This window comes from Chanodichthys erythropterus, chromosome 24 (genome assembly GCF_024489055.1).
Source record: "Chanodichthys erythropterus isolate Z2021 chromosome 24, ASM2448905v1, whole genome shotgun sequence".
Classification (NCBI taxonomy): Eukaryota; Metazoa; Chordata; class Actinopteri; order Cypriniformes; family Xenocyprididae; genus Chanodichthys; species Chanodichthys erythropterus.
The window spans coordinates 26,608,152-26,625,571 of record NC_090244.1 but is presented as its reverse complement, the minus strand read 5'-3'; the positions used below and the strand labels follow the sequence as shown (position 1 = coordinate 26,625,571).

The following is a 17,420-nucleotide window of genomic DNA, read 5'->3' as shown; positions in this document are numbered from 1 at the left end:
TAAAAATTAAGATATATGTCCATAAAAACGGTAAAGAAATACTACATACTTTTGTTATAGTGACGTAATAATCTATTTGGTTGTAAAATGTCGGCTATTGGCTGTTTCATGAATTGAAATCACCTGAAATCCATAGGCCTACCTGTGGAATTGTTCACACAGACAGCATACGCAGCTCAACTAATAAAGGTCTTCATCGCTGTCAAACAGTTGGATTTATTTGCAGATTTGCTTTTAATTGACTGTAGGTCCAATGCTACTTCATCCGCTCCGAGTGAGAAACCGCTTCAAACGATTCAGCGCGTGCAGGAACTGAACAAATCATTCAAACTGATTCGCGAATCAATTTAGACAGTTTTACCAACAGTCTTTGAACAGAATTGGCTCAAAAGAGTGATTCATTCAAAAGTACAAATTTTCCAAAAATTACTCAAGTACATGTAACGACGTAAATGTACTTCGTTATTACCCACCTCTGAAAAAATGCACCAAGTCTTGGCGTTGAGAGCTGCAGTCTCCTGACGAGAAAGCAAAAAGCCCGCGCTCCGTGTAACCCGGAGGGCGGTGGGTGGGGGAGGGGTGTGTTATTTCAACTGCCAGTGAGATTGACCAGTCTCTAGCCTAGGGTGACCAGACGGTGTTTGGTGTTCTGTCTCCAACTGGAGCTGTCCCCGTTCCCGAAATATCCCTGTGGTTGGTTATCGGAGCAGTCATGCAGTGATTATTTTCACCAACAGGGGGGGCTGTGCAGCCACACTTGATCGCGCGCGCGCCGCTACTTCATGAAGAACATACACTGGACTAGACTACAGCATATCGTCAGATATCAAAATAAACATCGTTCCCTTTCGAGAACGGTCTCTCGACATGGCGTCAGAAGCTGACGCTTTGGGGACTCCCTTTTCTCCTAATTCTCCTGAAATCCTATTGCACAACGCCAGTGAAGTTGCAACTCTCACTGGCCAATGCCAGCCAAGACGGCGAAAGGGGCGGTACCCGCCTCTATATAATGCGCCGACCTGGCGGCATAAGCTCAGAATCTTCCTTTTCACTTCAACAATTAATAACTTCGACATTACTACGAGACAGCTGTGGAGAAGACGCGAAGTAGACGGATTACCCTCTCGGCGTTCCAGCATGTCTACCTTCTGCACGCTGTGTTCGGGGCCTATCGAGGCTCCGGACACCCACGAGTACTGCATTCTGTGCCTGGGACTCGCCCATGCAGAAGCAGCACTCACCGGGTCGGGCTGCCCGCACTGCGAGGATCTCCCAGTGCGGGTGCTGAGGGCTCGGAGGAGCATCGCCCTTGGTGACTGTCCTAGGCAACGTCCCACTGCCGCTGACGAGCCGCTGGTGGGACAGCCGCATAGGGGCGATGATGCGGGAATGAGGTGTGACTCACCACCCCGCCCTCCTGTTTACTTCACCGAGGAGGGTCTTCGACCCGCCCCCGGCGCGTCGGAGATGGTTTCGTTCGGCGCGGCGAGGGATGACGAACCCGTGCCATGTCCCTAACGGCGTCCGAGAAGGACTGGGCGGACAACCTCTTGGAGGAGCGCTCTGAGCCGGAGGGGCAGGTGGCGTTTCAAGACGAGCTTGTTAGGGTTCTTACTAGGGCCGTGAATGATCTCGGTCTTGAATGGGATTCTCCCGACGAGCCAGCGAAGAGCAAACTGGATTCGTGGTTCCTTCACTTGGGCCGCCGAGCCGCCGCTCCAAGGAAGCGAGCCCCTTTCTTTCCAGACCTGCACGAGGAGGTCGCTAGCACCTGGGCCGCGCCCCACTCGGCTCGCGCCCACGCCAGCGGCTCGGAAATATTCACAAAAGTTGATGGCGCTGAAGCCCGTGGTTATACGCGCATTCCGCCAGTCGAGGAATCTATCGCGGCGCACCTCTGCCCCTCGTCAGCTTCCCTGAAGGCAGGCGCTATGTTGCCGTCAAGACCCTGCCGTGTGACCGCGCATATCGCTGATAAGGCATACGCCGCCTCAGGTGAAGCAGTTTCAGCACTTCACACGATGGCGGTACTTCAGGTTTTCCAGGCTCAGCTCCTGAAATCCCTGGACGAGGGGGAGGCAGACCCCGAGGCGTTTAAAGATCTGCGCGCTGCGACTGATTTTGCCCTGAAGGCAACGAAGAAAACGGGCCAGGCGATCGGACGAAGCATGGGCTTTATGGTTGTGCTCCACCGTCATTTGTGGCTTACTCTTACAGAGTTAAAAGATGCAGATAGGAAGGCGCTGCTCAACGCTCCTTTATCTCCCTCCGGCCTTTTTGGGGATGCCGTGGAAGCGATTGCAGAGCGCTTCTCTGAAGCACAGAAGCGTTCCAGGGCGATGAGTCATTTCCTTCCGCGCCGGGCGCCCGCGCCGCCTCCAGCGCGCAGTAGATCTTCTTCGGCTTCAAACAGGCCGCCGAAGCGAGCTCCCTCTGCTCCCGCCCCTTCGGCGCCAGACCCGGAGCCTTCTGCACGTACCAGAGCACCCTGGCAGAGACCGCCGAAGTCGCGTCACGGCTTTAAGAAAGGCGGCCGCCCCGGCACTGCTCCTAGTTCTTCGGAACAGAAGCCTCGTTCCTGACGGGAGAGTGCAGAGGAGGAGGACGCTGAGCGAAGGACCCGCTGCGAAGCGTCCGAGGTGTTCTCGAGAAGTCCCCTTGGCGGTTGCAGGCGACTACGAGAATGTTTCTGTTGTAAATGTAATAAAGAATGTTACAACCTCACAAAAAGAGCTTTTTTCTCCTCCTCTAGCAGCGGCAGCTTCTCGCACTCTATACGCAGGCGAATTGCTGCAGATACAATCGGGCTCGCAGCTCTCCCGTGTAATCGGCGGCGCTCGCGCTCCGAATGTAGGTCCTCCGCCGCAGCGGAACACCCGTGTCAGTTCTTACATACACGACTCGCCGCCTCTCAATGCGCCCGTTCGTCAAGAGAGCTGTCAGCGCGCTACCCCAGTATACAGCGACGTTGTCCTGAATACAGAAGGCGGGGTGCCCCGTCCTCTGTGCCAATTTGCGAGCGCTTGGCGGGCTGTTCCGGGTATTTCGGATTGGGTGCGGAACGTAATAGAGAACGGCTACACTTTGCAGTTTCGGCGCAGACCGCCCCGTTTCAATGGCGTGGTTATGTCGACAGTGCCGGCTCACAACGAGTCGGTGCTGAGGCAAGAAGTTCTCAATCTACTCGCAAAGCGCGCGATAGAAGTGGTCCCGCCAAGCGAGAGGGAGAGCGGGTTCTACAGCCGCTATTTTGTCGTTCCAAAGAAAGGCGGTGGCCTCCGTCCGATATTAGACCTGAGACCCATCAACCGGGCTTTATTCAAGCGCCCTTTCAAAATGACGACATTGAAACAGATCCTCGCGCAAATTCGGCCCGAAGATTGGTTTATTTCAGTAGACCTGAAAGACGCATATTTTCATATTCGGATCGCCCCTCGTCACAGGCGCTTTCTGAGATTTGCGTTCGACGGCACAGCATATCAGTTCACAGTTCTGCCGTTCGGATTAGCCCTGGCTCCTCGCACGTTTTCAAAATGTGTGGATGCAGCGCTTTCCCCCCTGAGAGCGAACGGAATACGCATACTCAATTATTTGGACGATTGGCTAGTTTTAGCCCATTCGAAGGATGTGCTCAACGGCCACAAACGCACTCTATTGCTTCATTTGGAGAACCTGGGTCTATGCGTGAATACACAAAAGAGTATGTTATGCCCCAGCCAGTCAATCTCGTATCTAGGGGTGGAGTTGGACTCGGTCGCGATGAGAGCGCGTCTAGGTCAGGAGCGCGTTCGCGATTTGATGTCCGCCCTGAGTGCTTTCAGTCTGGGCCGTCCTGTAGCGCTGAAGGAATATCAGAGGCTCTTGGGACGGATGGCGGCGGCCGCGGCGGTATGCCACCACGGGTTGCTTTATATGCGCCCCCTCCAGTTATGGCTGAAAACTCAGGTACCAAGGAGGGCTTGGAGAATGGGCTATGCCCGCGTTGTGGTCACTCGCAGGTGCCTGAGCACGCTCGCGCCGTGGCGGAATCCCGACCTGTACCGACGCGGCGCCCAGCTGGGCGTGGTTACGCGGCGGAAAGTGGTCACGACGGACGCGTCGACGACGGGCTGGGGAGCTCATTGCGATGGCGTTCCAGCGTCGGGCTACTGGACGGAATCGGAGAAGACGTGGCATATAAATCGCCTCGAATTGAGGGCGGTCTTTCTGGCTCTTCGAAGCTTCCTCATACAAGTCCGGGGCCATCATGTATTGGTTCGTACGGACAATGTTTCGGTGGTATCGTACATAAATCGCCAGGGCGGAGTGCACTCGCGAGCCCTTTACGAGCAGGCTGCGCAGCTTCTACTGTGGGCCGACCACCATCTGCTCTCCATCCGAGCGGCGCATGTTCCGGGCCACCTGAACAGCGGCGCGGACATGCTGTCGAGGGACGGGATCCCTCAAGGAGAATGGAGATTGAACCCCGGGACAGTGAGAATGATCTGGGAACAGTTCGGGAAGGCGGAAGTGGACCTATTCGCGACGGAGGAGAACACGCATTGTCCTCTGTTCTTTTCTCTGTCGCGCTCTCCCCTGGGAGGGGACGCACTGACGATGCCATGGCCGAATGTTCGCCTTTATGCATTTCCTCCGCTGAAGATATTGTCACAAGTGCTGCACAAGATCAGGGAGGAGAGAGCGTCGGTGCTTCTAATCGCCCCGTACTGGCCGAACAGGCCGTGGTTTCCCGATCTGCTGGAACTGTTAACGGCTCCCCCGTGGATGATTCCACTGAGACGAGACCTTCTGTCCCAAGCGGGCGGGTCGATTTGGCACCCCAACCCCGAATGGTGGAAACTTCATGTGTGGGTAGTGCAAGGGAGCCGGTAGATCCGAGCGTTCTGTCTTGCCGTGTTATGGACACGATTACGGAGGCGCGAGCCCCTTCTACAAGGCGCCTGTACGCTTCTAAATGGGCAGTATTTGTGAAATGGTGCGAACTGAATGGTCTCGAACCGGGAAGCTGCCCCGTCTCAGGCATTCTAGATTTCTTGCAGCAGCGATTGGACGGCGGCAGTATGCCTTCCACTCTTAAAGTCTATGTGGCAGCTATTTCAGTTTTTCATGTCCTTATCGATGGGCGCTCGGTGGGCAGACACGACCTAGTGGTAAAATTTTTGAGGGGTGCAAGGCGACTAAGACCCTCTCGCCCCCCCACGGTGCCGTCATGGGATTTAGCTCTTGTGCTCGAAGCGTTGACTCGGCCGCCTTTTGAGCCGCTCATGTCAGTCGGCTTAAAGGAGCTCTCACTTAAAACCGCGCTGCTACTCGCCCTCGCTTCAGTGAAACGCGTGGGGGATTTGCAAGCGCTTTCTATTAACGCTGATTGCTTGCAGTTTGGGCCAGATGATTGTAACGTCACACTCAGGCCGAGGCTGGGTTACGTGCCTAAATCACTGTCAACGCCGTTCAGAGCTCAAGTGATAACTCTTTCGGCTTTCACCCAGGAGTCAGTGGATAACGCGCCTCATCAGGAGTTATGCCCAGTGCGAGCTTTGCGAATTTACATTGACCGCACGGCTCAGTTCAGGCTCTCTGAGCAGCTGTTTGTGTGTTTCGGCGGCAGTACCAAAGGACGTTCCGTCTCTAAGCAGCGGCTATCGCATTGGGTGGTTGATGCGATCACTTTGGCCTATTCTAACCAAGGAATGGAATGCCCTATCGGCGTCAGAGCGCATTCAACGAGGGCGATTGCATCCTCGTGGGCATGGACTAAAGGCGTCACCATCAAAGACATTTGTATGGCGGCGGGCTGGTCGTCGCAGAACACCTTCGCCAGGTTTTACAATTTGGACGTGTGTTCTCTAGCCTCACAAGTCCTGGCGTTGAATACAACTCATATTCTACCTGCAGTTCCCGCCCATTAGCTGAGGCTGGTGGTTTCAACTAGGTCATATAAGTGAATCTGGGGGCGGAGCCAGCGCCACACCCAGTCTGTGGCGCTCTCCCCTTCATGTTGGTAGAGCGAGCTGTATGAGGCGCGTTGTTGTCGCGTACGTTATGCCACCATAAGCGACCTGGAATATGGGACACAGTTCCAGTAGTTCGTCTATGTCCTCGCAATGAGCAAGGGCTCACTATGAATTCTCTCATGTTACACCTACGCCAGCAACAGCTGCTCGTTAAGTGTATGTTCTTTTTGCTGTGCCCGGCCTGGCCGCCCACATGCTTCAATACCCCGTATGTAGCCTGTATATTATTCTTGAATGCATACAGTGTTAGATGAGTAACCACGTTATAAGCATTTCGTAGGTGTGTACTCATTGGGGATTATGTTTTATTACTGTTCATAGTAGCTCCGCAGTGGCTGAGCTTTCCTTCTTCGCTGTTCCCACGGCGTTGTTCTATACAGTCCCCAAAGCGTCAGCTTCTGACGCCATGTCGAGAGACCGTTCTCGAAAGGGAACGTCTCCGGTTGCTATGGTAACCTCGGTTCCCTGAGAGACGGGAACGAGACATGGCGTAGACTGCCGTGTTCACCGCTCAGGTCTGCTGTACTCTCGTTCAGTCGGAAGATTCTGAGCTTATGCCGCCAGGTCGGCGCATTATATAGAGGCGGGTACCGCCCCTTTCGCCGTCTTGGCTGGCATTGGCCAGTGAGAGTTGCAACTTCACTGGCGTTGTGCAATAGGATTTCAGGAGAATTAGGAGAAAAGGGAGTCCCCAAAGCGTCAGCTTCTGACGCCATGTCTCGTTCCCGTCTCTCAGGGAACCGAGGTTACCATAGTAACCGGAGACGTTATCGTCTTCAAGGTAGTAACATACTTACTATTCATGTTAAATTAAAGTAATACCGTTTGTATGTGTTTTATAACATCGCCTTAACTGGGTGCGGGATTGTTTTGCAAGTTTAAACATCCTTAAAAGTTCACACACATCTTAACTATGTCACGTGGTTAAGGTACACTCAGATATGAATAAATAAAAAATAAATTAAAATAAATAATACACTTATAACTTACTTTGAGCTTAAAATTAGTCTAAAATGAAAAATAATAATTAAAAACAGTTTAAACAGCTTGTGGAAATTAAAATATTCAATTCAATTATAAATGTTAACATCTGTTAAATGCCATTTTTATCTATCTTATATTCTTATATTTATGTTTTTGTTTTTTTTGTAATGCAAAATGCTTTTGTAAAGTCATACTTCTGTTATAATAGGCAATTTATTTCGAACTGCTTGTACAATGGTTACTATTAATAGTGTAATTTTTTTGGGGGAATTGTATTAGACCAAAAATCCTAATAATCAAACTAAATTTTAATAATTTTAATGTAATATATAAAGAACCCAAACACAATTAAAAAACAAAAACAATAAAAAATGTATTTTCCCATTTTTTAATTAACAGATAATAACAAATGAGATTTCGGTGATATTTTGACCACTCAAATAGGAAATGTCTCCGGTTTCCATTTCAGAAATCTGGGCACCTTACTCTAACCCATTGGCTGTGTAACACAAAAACTACCCAACCATGAAAAAATGAACCCAACAAAATGACCCAACAGGCCCAAGCCAGCGCTTTTGAGTGTATTTGGCAACAATGGTCATGGAGAAAATTTTCCAAAATTAAAAACTTTAAGTTGGCTTTAAGAGTTGTACACCTTAGCCAGCAAAACTACTTCTGATTCACATGAGAATTTCACCAGCTGCTTTGTTGGAAAACTCTGGTAGATCTCCCTGACTCGATTTGTTTCAATTGTATTTTTAATTTAAATAACTGCACCTCTATGTTTTTTATGAAGGATGAAGAATCTCCAGATGGAATGGATATCAGGCGGGTGGAGAGCTCTCCTACACCTCTGAAGAGAGATCGCTCCTTCTCTGAGCACGACCTGGATGAGCTCAGAGGGGAAATGATGTCATCCCGCTCAGAATTACCTCAGCTCACAGGTGTCGGCCCCCTGAGAGGAGAGAGACCTCGATCACACACGCTGACGGGGGTCGGACCACCACACATCTATCAAGGTCAGACCTGGACAAACATCTGTAAGACAAAAAAAAAAACAAATATATAATTAATTTAAAAAAAACAAAAAACAAAAAAAAGGGTGTCAATGTTAAACTTGAACATATACATTTACATTAAATAAAACTAATAATGCTTAAAAACACAGTATTTATTTTATTTAACTTAAAGCTGCAGTCCGTAACTTTTTTTGGTTAAAAATTATCCAAAATCAATTTGAGCAAGTACATAACCAGCCAGTGTTCAAAACTATCTCAAAACTATCATAGCTCGATTCACAATGGTAAGCTTGTAATAATGTTTTATAATAAGAGCGACATGGTGGATTTCCGCGGGAAATTCCAGCATGCAGCAGTTCCTCTGTGCGTCATTATGTCACGTCCGTAAACAGAAAGGAAGGAGTCCAGGCTAATCGGTTTTATCACGTGAGGACGCAGCTGGTAGCGGATCATTTATAGCCTGTTTTCACAGCAGCTGAAATAATAAATCTTATCATTTTGATGGCGGATTGTAATCTAGAAAGATCCAAATGACAATCATCAGTGACAACTGAGATTCAGCTGTAGTCAAAAAGCAAAAGACTTTGGACTGTGGAGTGGCTACAGAAATTGAAATCTACAGGTAACTCTAATACACACTAAATACACTCAGTCACACAATGCTGATATTGTTAACATTAACAATTTGAGAGCAAAGTATAACAGTAATAATAATTTGCACGGTTTGGCGTGATCCGAGCTAAGCGATTGTTAGGTTTAATCATCATTGGCAGCATGATTTATTGTAGGCCTAATGCTTTTTTCCTCAGTTGGTCAGAACAAAAGTGGCAGAAATGTTGCTTACTTGTTCAGATGATATTTTCCAGTGAAAATTCTTATATTGGTCATACTTTCAAGACGTAGAATCTGTGATTCTGAAGTTCAGTATCCACACCGGTGCGGTAACTGACAGCAAGCATTAGATTCATCTGCGCTGACGAGCTGTGCCGAGGCACAACGCACATACAGATAACTGTTCCGCACATGACTGCAATTGCAGGTTTCAAACAGCTCTCTTTCGTGTCTTTCTGCGCTTAAACTGACAAATACACACAACATGTCCATTTTGGCGAGTATTCACGTAAACATAGCCTTTAATTTCTTAAGTGAACGTAAACAGTTGGGAGAACTCTCTATCATTAAAGGATTAGTCCACTTTCAAATAAAATTTTCCTGATAATTTACTCACCCCCATGTCATCCAAGATGTTCATGTCTTTCTTTCTTCGGTCGAAAAGAAATTAAGGTTTTTGATGAAAACATTCCAGGATTATTCTCCTTATAGTGGACTTCAATGGCCTCCAGACGGTTGAAGGTCAAAATTACAGTTTCATTGCAGCTTCAAAGGGCTTCAAACGATACCAGACGAGGAATAAGGGTCTTTTCTAGCGAAACGATCTGTCATTTTTGAAAATAACTGATTGCCTTGCACGTGCTTCCAATTTCCATATTCTTCAAAAAGCTTACGCTGTATGTCCTACACCTTCCCTATTCTATTTATGGAAAAAATGGAACTGGCAATGCGTTCGTTCTGTAAGTAGAATAGGGAAGGTGTAGGACATACAGCGTAAACTTTTTGAAGAATACGAAAGTACGGTTTTGGCAGAACCACTTGGAAGTCGATCATTTGTTTATATAAAGCATATACATTTACATTTTTTTTGAAAATAACCGATCATTTCGCTAGGTCTGGTATCATTTAAAGCCCTTTGAAGCTGCACTGAAACTGTAATTTTGGCCTTCAACCAAACCTGTATAAATTTCTTTGTTCTACTGAACACAAAGGAAGATTTTTGGAAGATTGTTTGTAACCAAGCAGATCTCACCCCCATTGACTACCATAGTATTTTTTTTTTTTCCTATATGGAAGTCAATGGTGCTCCAAAGCAGCCAAGTTACAAACTTTCTTTAAAATATCTTCCTTTGTGTTCAACAGAAGAAAGACATTTATACAGGTTTGGAACAACTTGAGAGTGTTTTCGCAGTTTCCCCCATTAAATCCAGACATGCAGCAGCTCTTTTGCCACTCAGTCCAGCTGAGGGGGCGTGTTCCGGCGGGAAAGTGACGTCTATGCTCATGCACCTTATATATAGGGATGCTGTGATAGGCGTCGTATTCCTATAGGTAGACGTGGATCAGCTGAGAATCAGCAGATGCGAGCTTGATTGATGTGACCTGCCAGAACTAACGCTATGCTTGAGAACACTATGCTTAGTTAAGATGCCTAATAGTCCTTTTCTCTTCTCCACTGTTTTTTTGTTTTCTTTTTTGTCCAGCCTCATTCCCTGGGTTTGACCGGATGCCCTCGTCCACCTGTCACTCCATTGGCTCAGATGACAAAAGCAATGATGGGGCAGGAAGTGCTGCAGCATCTCATGGGCTCTCTAGACATCAGTGGATGGTCAGTGGTGCTGTATTTTGCCCCAGTTCTTAAAGGAATATAGTGGGCAGCATCTGTATTTTGTGCATCAGCACAATTATTTCCTTTTTATGTCTTAAAACAAATGGAAAGATTTTAACAAAAAGCTTTTAATGATTGTAAGTGGCCTACATTGTTGTAAAAGGGTTAATAACCTGAGTCTTCCTCTTTATCTCCCTCCCACACAGGAGGAATTCTGTCATCCAGTCGACAGTCTGGCCTTAACCGTGGATGAGGTCATCAACGTGCGCCGGATACTTGTCAGGGCTGAGATGGAGAAATACATGCAGAACAAAGAGCTTTATAATAATCTGAAGAAGGGCAAGGTGTGAATGTCTGTATGATTGATGGAAAATTTGATTAACATCAGTCCAAAACCCACTGAAAACAGTGTTGGTTTTTGTCTTCTTCATCTTTGTTTCTTAGATATGCTGCTGTTGTCGAGTAAAGTTTCCATTGTTTTCATGGCCATCCACGTGCCTCCTGTGTAAAAGGTCTTGGTTTAATTTGAAAAAAATATTAAAATAAATATTATATATCATAAATCATAGATAATAACAAGGAATATTTACTTGGACTGATTCGCTGTTTTGAACATTCTCTTGTGATTCTTTCTCTTTTAGGTCTGTCTGTAACTCTTGTAGTGCAAAGGTACTAAACATTTATTTGTGTTATAATATTGTGTTAAATATTTATATGTGTTTAATTAGGAGGGTTGGGTTGGGGGGGGACTTTAGACCGCTATGTAAACGCAGCTAGCTATAGGTATGGGGGGGAAGTTCCTGGGACAAATTGTTCCAGGTAATTTTGGAGGAAACGCAGCTTTAGTCTTAACATTGGACACAGTGTAAAAGTTGTTGGGAAAAAAGATTTCAGCATTTAGCTACATTTATTTATGACCATGAACTACATAGATTCAATAGTATGCAGAATTAATAGCATGACATTGCATTTTCCGGTGGACTACAGTGAGAAAACCTTTTAAGTGGCCTATAAATTCCAGAAATAGTAAAATCTTTACTGGCCTGAAATCATTCATGACATTTTTATATAGTTTTTTAGTTGACATATTTATTTAACATTGTTTTCTGCACCCATTGAAGCTAGATTATAGCTTCATAGCATTATAACGACAAGTGAAGCCATATTTAATGTGTATGGCTCATATTTTGTTTTAGCCTGTGTATTTTTGATCATGGTTTGTGAGAATGGGACGCATCACTCAACCTGTCCAATGCTGGAATCTGCCTAAAATGCCTGCTAGCCAGTAATGAATGAATTTATTAAAAATATGATAAATTGATTGAATTGAAATAAATTGAAATCAGCAACATATTATTTCTTGAAAAAGTTGCTACATTTACTTATTTTGCTAACTACGCATGATTAGATTGGTTGGTTAGGTTGGATAGGTTGGTTGTATTGTGTTCTATTATTTCCTGCCTGCTCTCCCACCATTTGAAGACCACTGTTTTAGGGCTTTGTGTTTAAAATTGTTTGCTATACTCTGTTTTTCTCAATTAATTCTAATTACACATTACAATTTCAACTGTAGAAGCAATGTTGATTTTGCATTATTTTGTCCTTTTAACAGATGAAGTTTCCCTACAAAAAGATGGCACACATTCCAGTGTACACTGTGGGATTTCACAGCAGTGCGAAGAGTCACAAGAGTGATGTCTATAAGTGAGTAAATATATACTATGTCTCTGCTAAAGGATTACAGTCACATTCCACACTGGGACAGTCTGTGCTGTCATCCTGAAAAACTGTCTACTTGTAGTTTAAATCACCAATAGTAGGCCTATACTTACAGTACATAGTACTGCAGTCAGGGCTTGTCCAGTACGCATTTGACCTGGGTTAAAATCAGTTTAAAGGTGCCCTAGAATCAAAAATTGAATTTACCTTGGCATAGTTGAATAACAAGAGTTCAGTACATGGAAAAGACATACGTTGAGTTTCAAACTCCATTGCTTCGTCCTTCTTATATAAATCTCATTTGTTTAAAAGACCTCCGGAAAACAGGCGAATCTCAACATAACACAGACTGTTACGTAACAGATCATAAATATGTATGACCCCAAATTTGCATATGCCAGCTCATGTTCAAGGCATTACACAAGGGCAGCCAATATTAAAGTCTGGATCTTTGCACAGCTGAACTAGACTAGGACTAGGTAAGCAAGCAAGAACAATAGCGAAAAATGGCAGATGGAGCAATAATAACTGACATGATCCACGATTACATGTTATTTTTAGTGATATTTGTAAATTGTCTTTCTAAATGTTTCGTTAGCATGTTGCTAATGTACTGTTAAATGTGGTTAAAGTTACCATAGTTTATTACTGTATTCGCGGAGCTGTCACTATTTTCATTTTTAAACACTTGCAGTCTGTATAATTCATAAACACAACTTCATTCTTTATAAATCTCTCCAACAGTGTAGCATTAGCCTGCTAGCCATGGAGCATAGCCTCAAACTCATTCAGAATCAAATGTAAACATCCAAATAAATACTATACTCACAGGAATCGCTGCATGCATGCATGCAGCATGAATGACGAACATCTTGTAAAGATCCATTTGAGGGTTATATTAGCTGTGTGAACTTTGTTTATGCACTGTATAACTGCACTTATAGTCGTGAGCTCGGGAGGGCAGGGAGCGAGAGATTTAAAGGGGCCGCGCCGCCTGAACCAGTGCATAGTTAATGATGCCCCAAAATAGGCAGTTAAAAAATTAATTAAAAGAAAAAAAATCTATGGGGTATTTTGAGCTGAAACTTCACAGACACATTCAGGGGACACCTTAGACTTATATTACATCTTTTGAAAAGACGTTCAACGGCACCTTTAAAAATACCTATTGGCCTGTAGTTTCTGGTGATAACCAAGCGTTTTATAGGTAAACTTGACACGACTTTGCATAAGGAAGATTCTTAACTTATGTTGATAGCCACTCGACCCTGTCTCCTCTCATAGTGCTCTGTACAAAAAACTTGTAAATAAAACAAATATTATTGGGAGATGTTTTACAAGAAAATACTGTATAATATAAATACACACAAGCATGTATATATTTAACAAAAATATATTATATTTATATATAAAATATACATTTATACATGAAAATTTTCATGCACACGGCATCAAATTGGTCTGCATGGCTGTTGTCCCAGAAGGAAGCCTCTTCTAAAGATGATGCACAAGAAAGCCTGCAAACACTTTGCTGAAGACAATCAGACTAAGGACATGGATTACTGGAACCGTGTCTTGTGGTCTGATGAGACCAAGATAAACTTATTTGGTTCAGATGGTGTCAAGCGTGTGTGGTGGCAACCAGGTGAGGAGTACAAAGACAAGTGTGTCTTGCCTACAGTCAAGCATGGTGGTGGGAGTGTCATGGTCTGGGGCTGCATGAATGCTGCCGGCACTGGGGAGTTACAATTCACTGAGGGAACCATGAATGAGCAGAGCATGATCCCCTCCCTTCGGACCTGGGCTGCAGGGCAGTACTCCAACATAACAACCCCAAACACACCTCCAAGATGACCACTGCCTTGCTAAAGAAGCTGAAGGTAAAGGTGATGGACTGGCTAAGCATGTCTCCAGACCTGAACCCTATTGAGCATCTGTGGGGCATCTTCAAATGGACGGTGGAGGAGTGCAAGGTCTCTAACCTCCACCAGCTCCGTGATGTCAAGTGGAAGAGGACTCCAGTGGCAACCTGTGAAGCTCTGATGAACTCCATGCCCAAGAGGGTTAAGGCACAACTGGAAAATAATGGTGGCCACACAGAATATTGACTCTTTGGGCCTAATTTGGACATTTTCACTTAGGGTTGTACTCACTTTTGTGGTCAGCGGTTTAGACATTATTGGCTGTGTATTGAGTTATTTTGAGGGGACAGCAAATTTAAACTATTATACAAGCTGTACACTCACTACTTTACATTGTAGCAAAGTGTCATTTCTTCAGTGTCACATGAAAAGATATAATACAATATTTACAAAAATGTGAGGGGTGTACTTACTTTTGTGAGATACTGTATATATACTGTAACACAGTTCGTATATACGGGGAAAAAGGAGGCGGAAACCGGTGAACATTCAACAAAACTTTAATACCAAAATAAACAAAGAACAAAATGAAAGTAATGCCAGCAGACCCTCGCGGAGGTCTTCCGGCCACACAAACATAATAAAACATAAAACAAAGTCCAGGCCTGGTCCTCTCTCGTCCTTCACTGTCGTCGCTCCTCCTTTTATGCTCCCGGAGCTCCTCCGTGAGAGACTCAAGGCCGGTGCGCCGTCCAGGTGTAGCTCGTTAACTCTCGCGCCACCGGCCTCTCGCCGTTCCCTCACGGCTCTCGCCACATACCCCCATCGCCCCTCGCAGGCCGGGGGTTACTTCCAAGACTGCGCTCTACTCCCCCCTGGGGCCTGTCTCGGCGGCCGCAGCACCCGGGGGTAAGGACAGACGAGACAAGAGAAAGGAGACGGAAGCAAGGGGAGCGACAGGACGAGAGAGGGGAGAGAGGAAAAAGAAAGAGAAAAATTCTGGGTCCGGTTCCCAGACACACTGCCGCTCGGCCCGATCCTCCTGGCGGCCAGCGATGGCTCCTCCGGCTGAGGGCAGCCGGCAGCGAATCCCCCGTCCCCTGCTCCTCCCCTTCATGGTGGACGGCAGCAGGCTCCGGCCCATGGCGCACGGCGGCGACTCCTCCGCTCCCTCCTGGACGGCAGCCACCCCACCTCGTCCCAGTAGCACGGCATCGGGGTTTCCGTCCCACCTTTCACAAGGCTCCAGTACCACCGCCTCGGGCAGCCTCTCGCGGTCTTCACTCCTGCGCTGGCCGAACTGCGCAGCACCGCAATCCCCTTCAGCAGCGAGGGCTCTCCGACAGCATGTCCCTCCTTCCTCCCGGGTGTCGGCACCAATGTAACACTGTTTGTAAGTATGGGAAGCAGGAGGCGGGAACCGGCGAACATTCAATGTAACTTTAATGTAACTTTTTTGTATTTGATAAAGTTACGTTGAATGTTCGCCGGTTCCCGCCTCCTTCACGGAGGGTCTTCCGGCCACACAAACAAAATAAAACATAAAATAATATCCAGGCCTGGTCCTCTCTCGTCCTTCACTGTTGTCGCTCCTCCTTTTATGCTCCCGGAGCTCCTCCGTGAGAGACTCAAGGCCGGTGTGCCTCCCAGGTGTAGCTCGTTATCTCTCGCGCCACTGGCCTCGCACAGTTCCCTCACGGCTCTCGCACACCCTGGTTGCTACATATACATAATAAATATACACAGTACACACACATATATTCATATATTATGTAAACACAAACTTTTATTTTGGATGCGATTAATCTGCACTAATATAATTACATTATAACGAGGACATCTTATATTAAAATAAAGTTGCCATACTTTAATTTTCTCTGAAGATGTTTTGAAACAATCTATTGTATAAAGCACTATATAAATCAATGTGAAATGTGATGGCTTAACTTGTATTAAACAGAATTAATAGTCGTGATTTGCATGAAACTCACAGAATACGTGTCATTACACATTATTTCTTGGCTGTGTGTCTGTTTCTCTGCAGGTCGTTGTGTTCTCTCTCCAGACACTCTGTTGAGCAAGAGTTTCCCCACCTGTACGCCGCAGGCTGCAACCTGAGAGATGTGTGCTCTGACTGCACAAAGTTTGTGGCTGATGTCATTTCTTCCAGTCGCAGAAGTTTGGACATCATCAACAACACACCGAAACGAAATAAACGGACATCCTCGACATATCCACAACCACAACCACATGGTTTCAACAGGATGAGTAAATGAATGTATCAACAGATGTCTGAATCTCAGCTTTATCTCTGAAGCTAAAACCTCACACAAATGGCAAGCAGCGGTTTTCCCTCAGAAATATTTGTGAGTGTTAGACAATAGAGATGTGAATCATTTCTGCCTCCTGCACCCATATACATCTATCCACAATACTGTATGTATAGATTAAGGGAGGCAATGCTTCACTCTCAGCAAAAAGGGTACAAAAGCTGTCACTGGGATGGTGATGTACCATTTAGGGATTGATATGTACACTTTTGGTACCATTATACACCTTTGAGGTACTAATATGCACTCTTTAGTTACAAAGGTGTACATTTTGAAAGGATACCGCCCCAGTGACAGCTTTTGTACCTTTTTTCCCTGAGAGTGCTGAAGGCTTATGGTAAAAAAGACAATCCGTTTGCTTGATTTTAGCTTGAAAATTATGCTATATAACTGATCCAGGACTGTCCATGCTTACAGACATCCTTATACAGTACATAAGTAAATGCATATTTCTAATAGCAAATGTATTTTTATGCTATTCGATCTATTTAGCACCGGAGTGTTATGTAATTACCTTGGGACTGAGTCAGGCTGATTTGTGAAGGTCAGAATGAAGCAGATAAAAGTATCTTATTCTCAGTAGAATAAAGTGGCCTTTTGATCCACAGCTCAAGCTCGTGTTTAACTCACTCTTATTTTGTAAGGTCTGCAAGTCTGCAATAAAACCAATACCACAAAACGACAGAGGAGACCATTTGTGGGTGATTTACTGTATTATATATTATGTTACATATGTTATTAAAAAAAGACTATATGGATGATATGGCTGATTGGAACGAAACTCACTAGGCCTGTGAGAAATTTGAAAGAAATCAGCCACCAGGGGCACCTTCGCATTTTTCACATGTATGTATATCATGTGATTTTTCGACATACCATATGGTAGAACTCATTCTGAGCAACTTTTCCTCTAGGACCGCCACTGCCAATCGAATCTTTCGTTAAATATGGGAGATTATTTCAAAAACCTACTTTTGCGAACTAGTCCTAAGTTTTTGGATCAACCTTGATAACTGTTAAAAAGCTTTAAAACATATTTCCTTAGTAAATTG

At 45.5% G+C, this 17,420-nt stretch overlaps 1 protein-coding gene across 2 annotated transcripts in view; it reads left to right on the top strand.

Annotated features, from left to right (window-relative positions):
* The window catches only part of spire2 (spire-type actin nucleation factor 2), a 33,718-nt gene extending 16,552 nt beyond the window's left edge, over positions 1–17,166 (top strand). For both annotated transcript variants that reach the window (XM_067380040.1, XM_067380039.1), the window contains exons 9-15: positions 7,795–8,017; positions 10,333–10,457; positions 10,664–10,801; positions 10,902–10,969; positions 11,099–11,126; positions 12,070–12,161; positions 16,083–17,166. In XM_067380040.1, the coding sequence (XP_067236141.1) occupies positions 7,795–8,017; positions 10,333–10,457; positions 10,664–10,801; positions 10,902–10,969; positions 11,099–11,126; positions 12,070–12,161; positions 16,083–16,314 (906 nt within the window). In that variant the 3' untranslated portion in view covers positions 16,315–17,166. The remainder of the gene's footprint in view (positions 1–7,794; positions 8,018–10,332; positions 10,458–10,663; positions 10,802–10,901; positions 10,970–11,098; positions 11,127–12,069; positions 12,162–16,082) is intronic.
* The last annotated feature ends 254 nt before the right edge of the window (positions 17,167–17,420 follow it).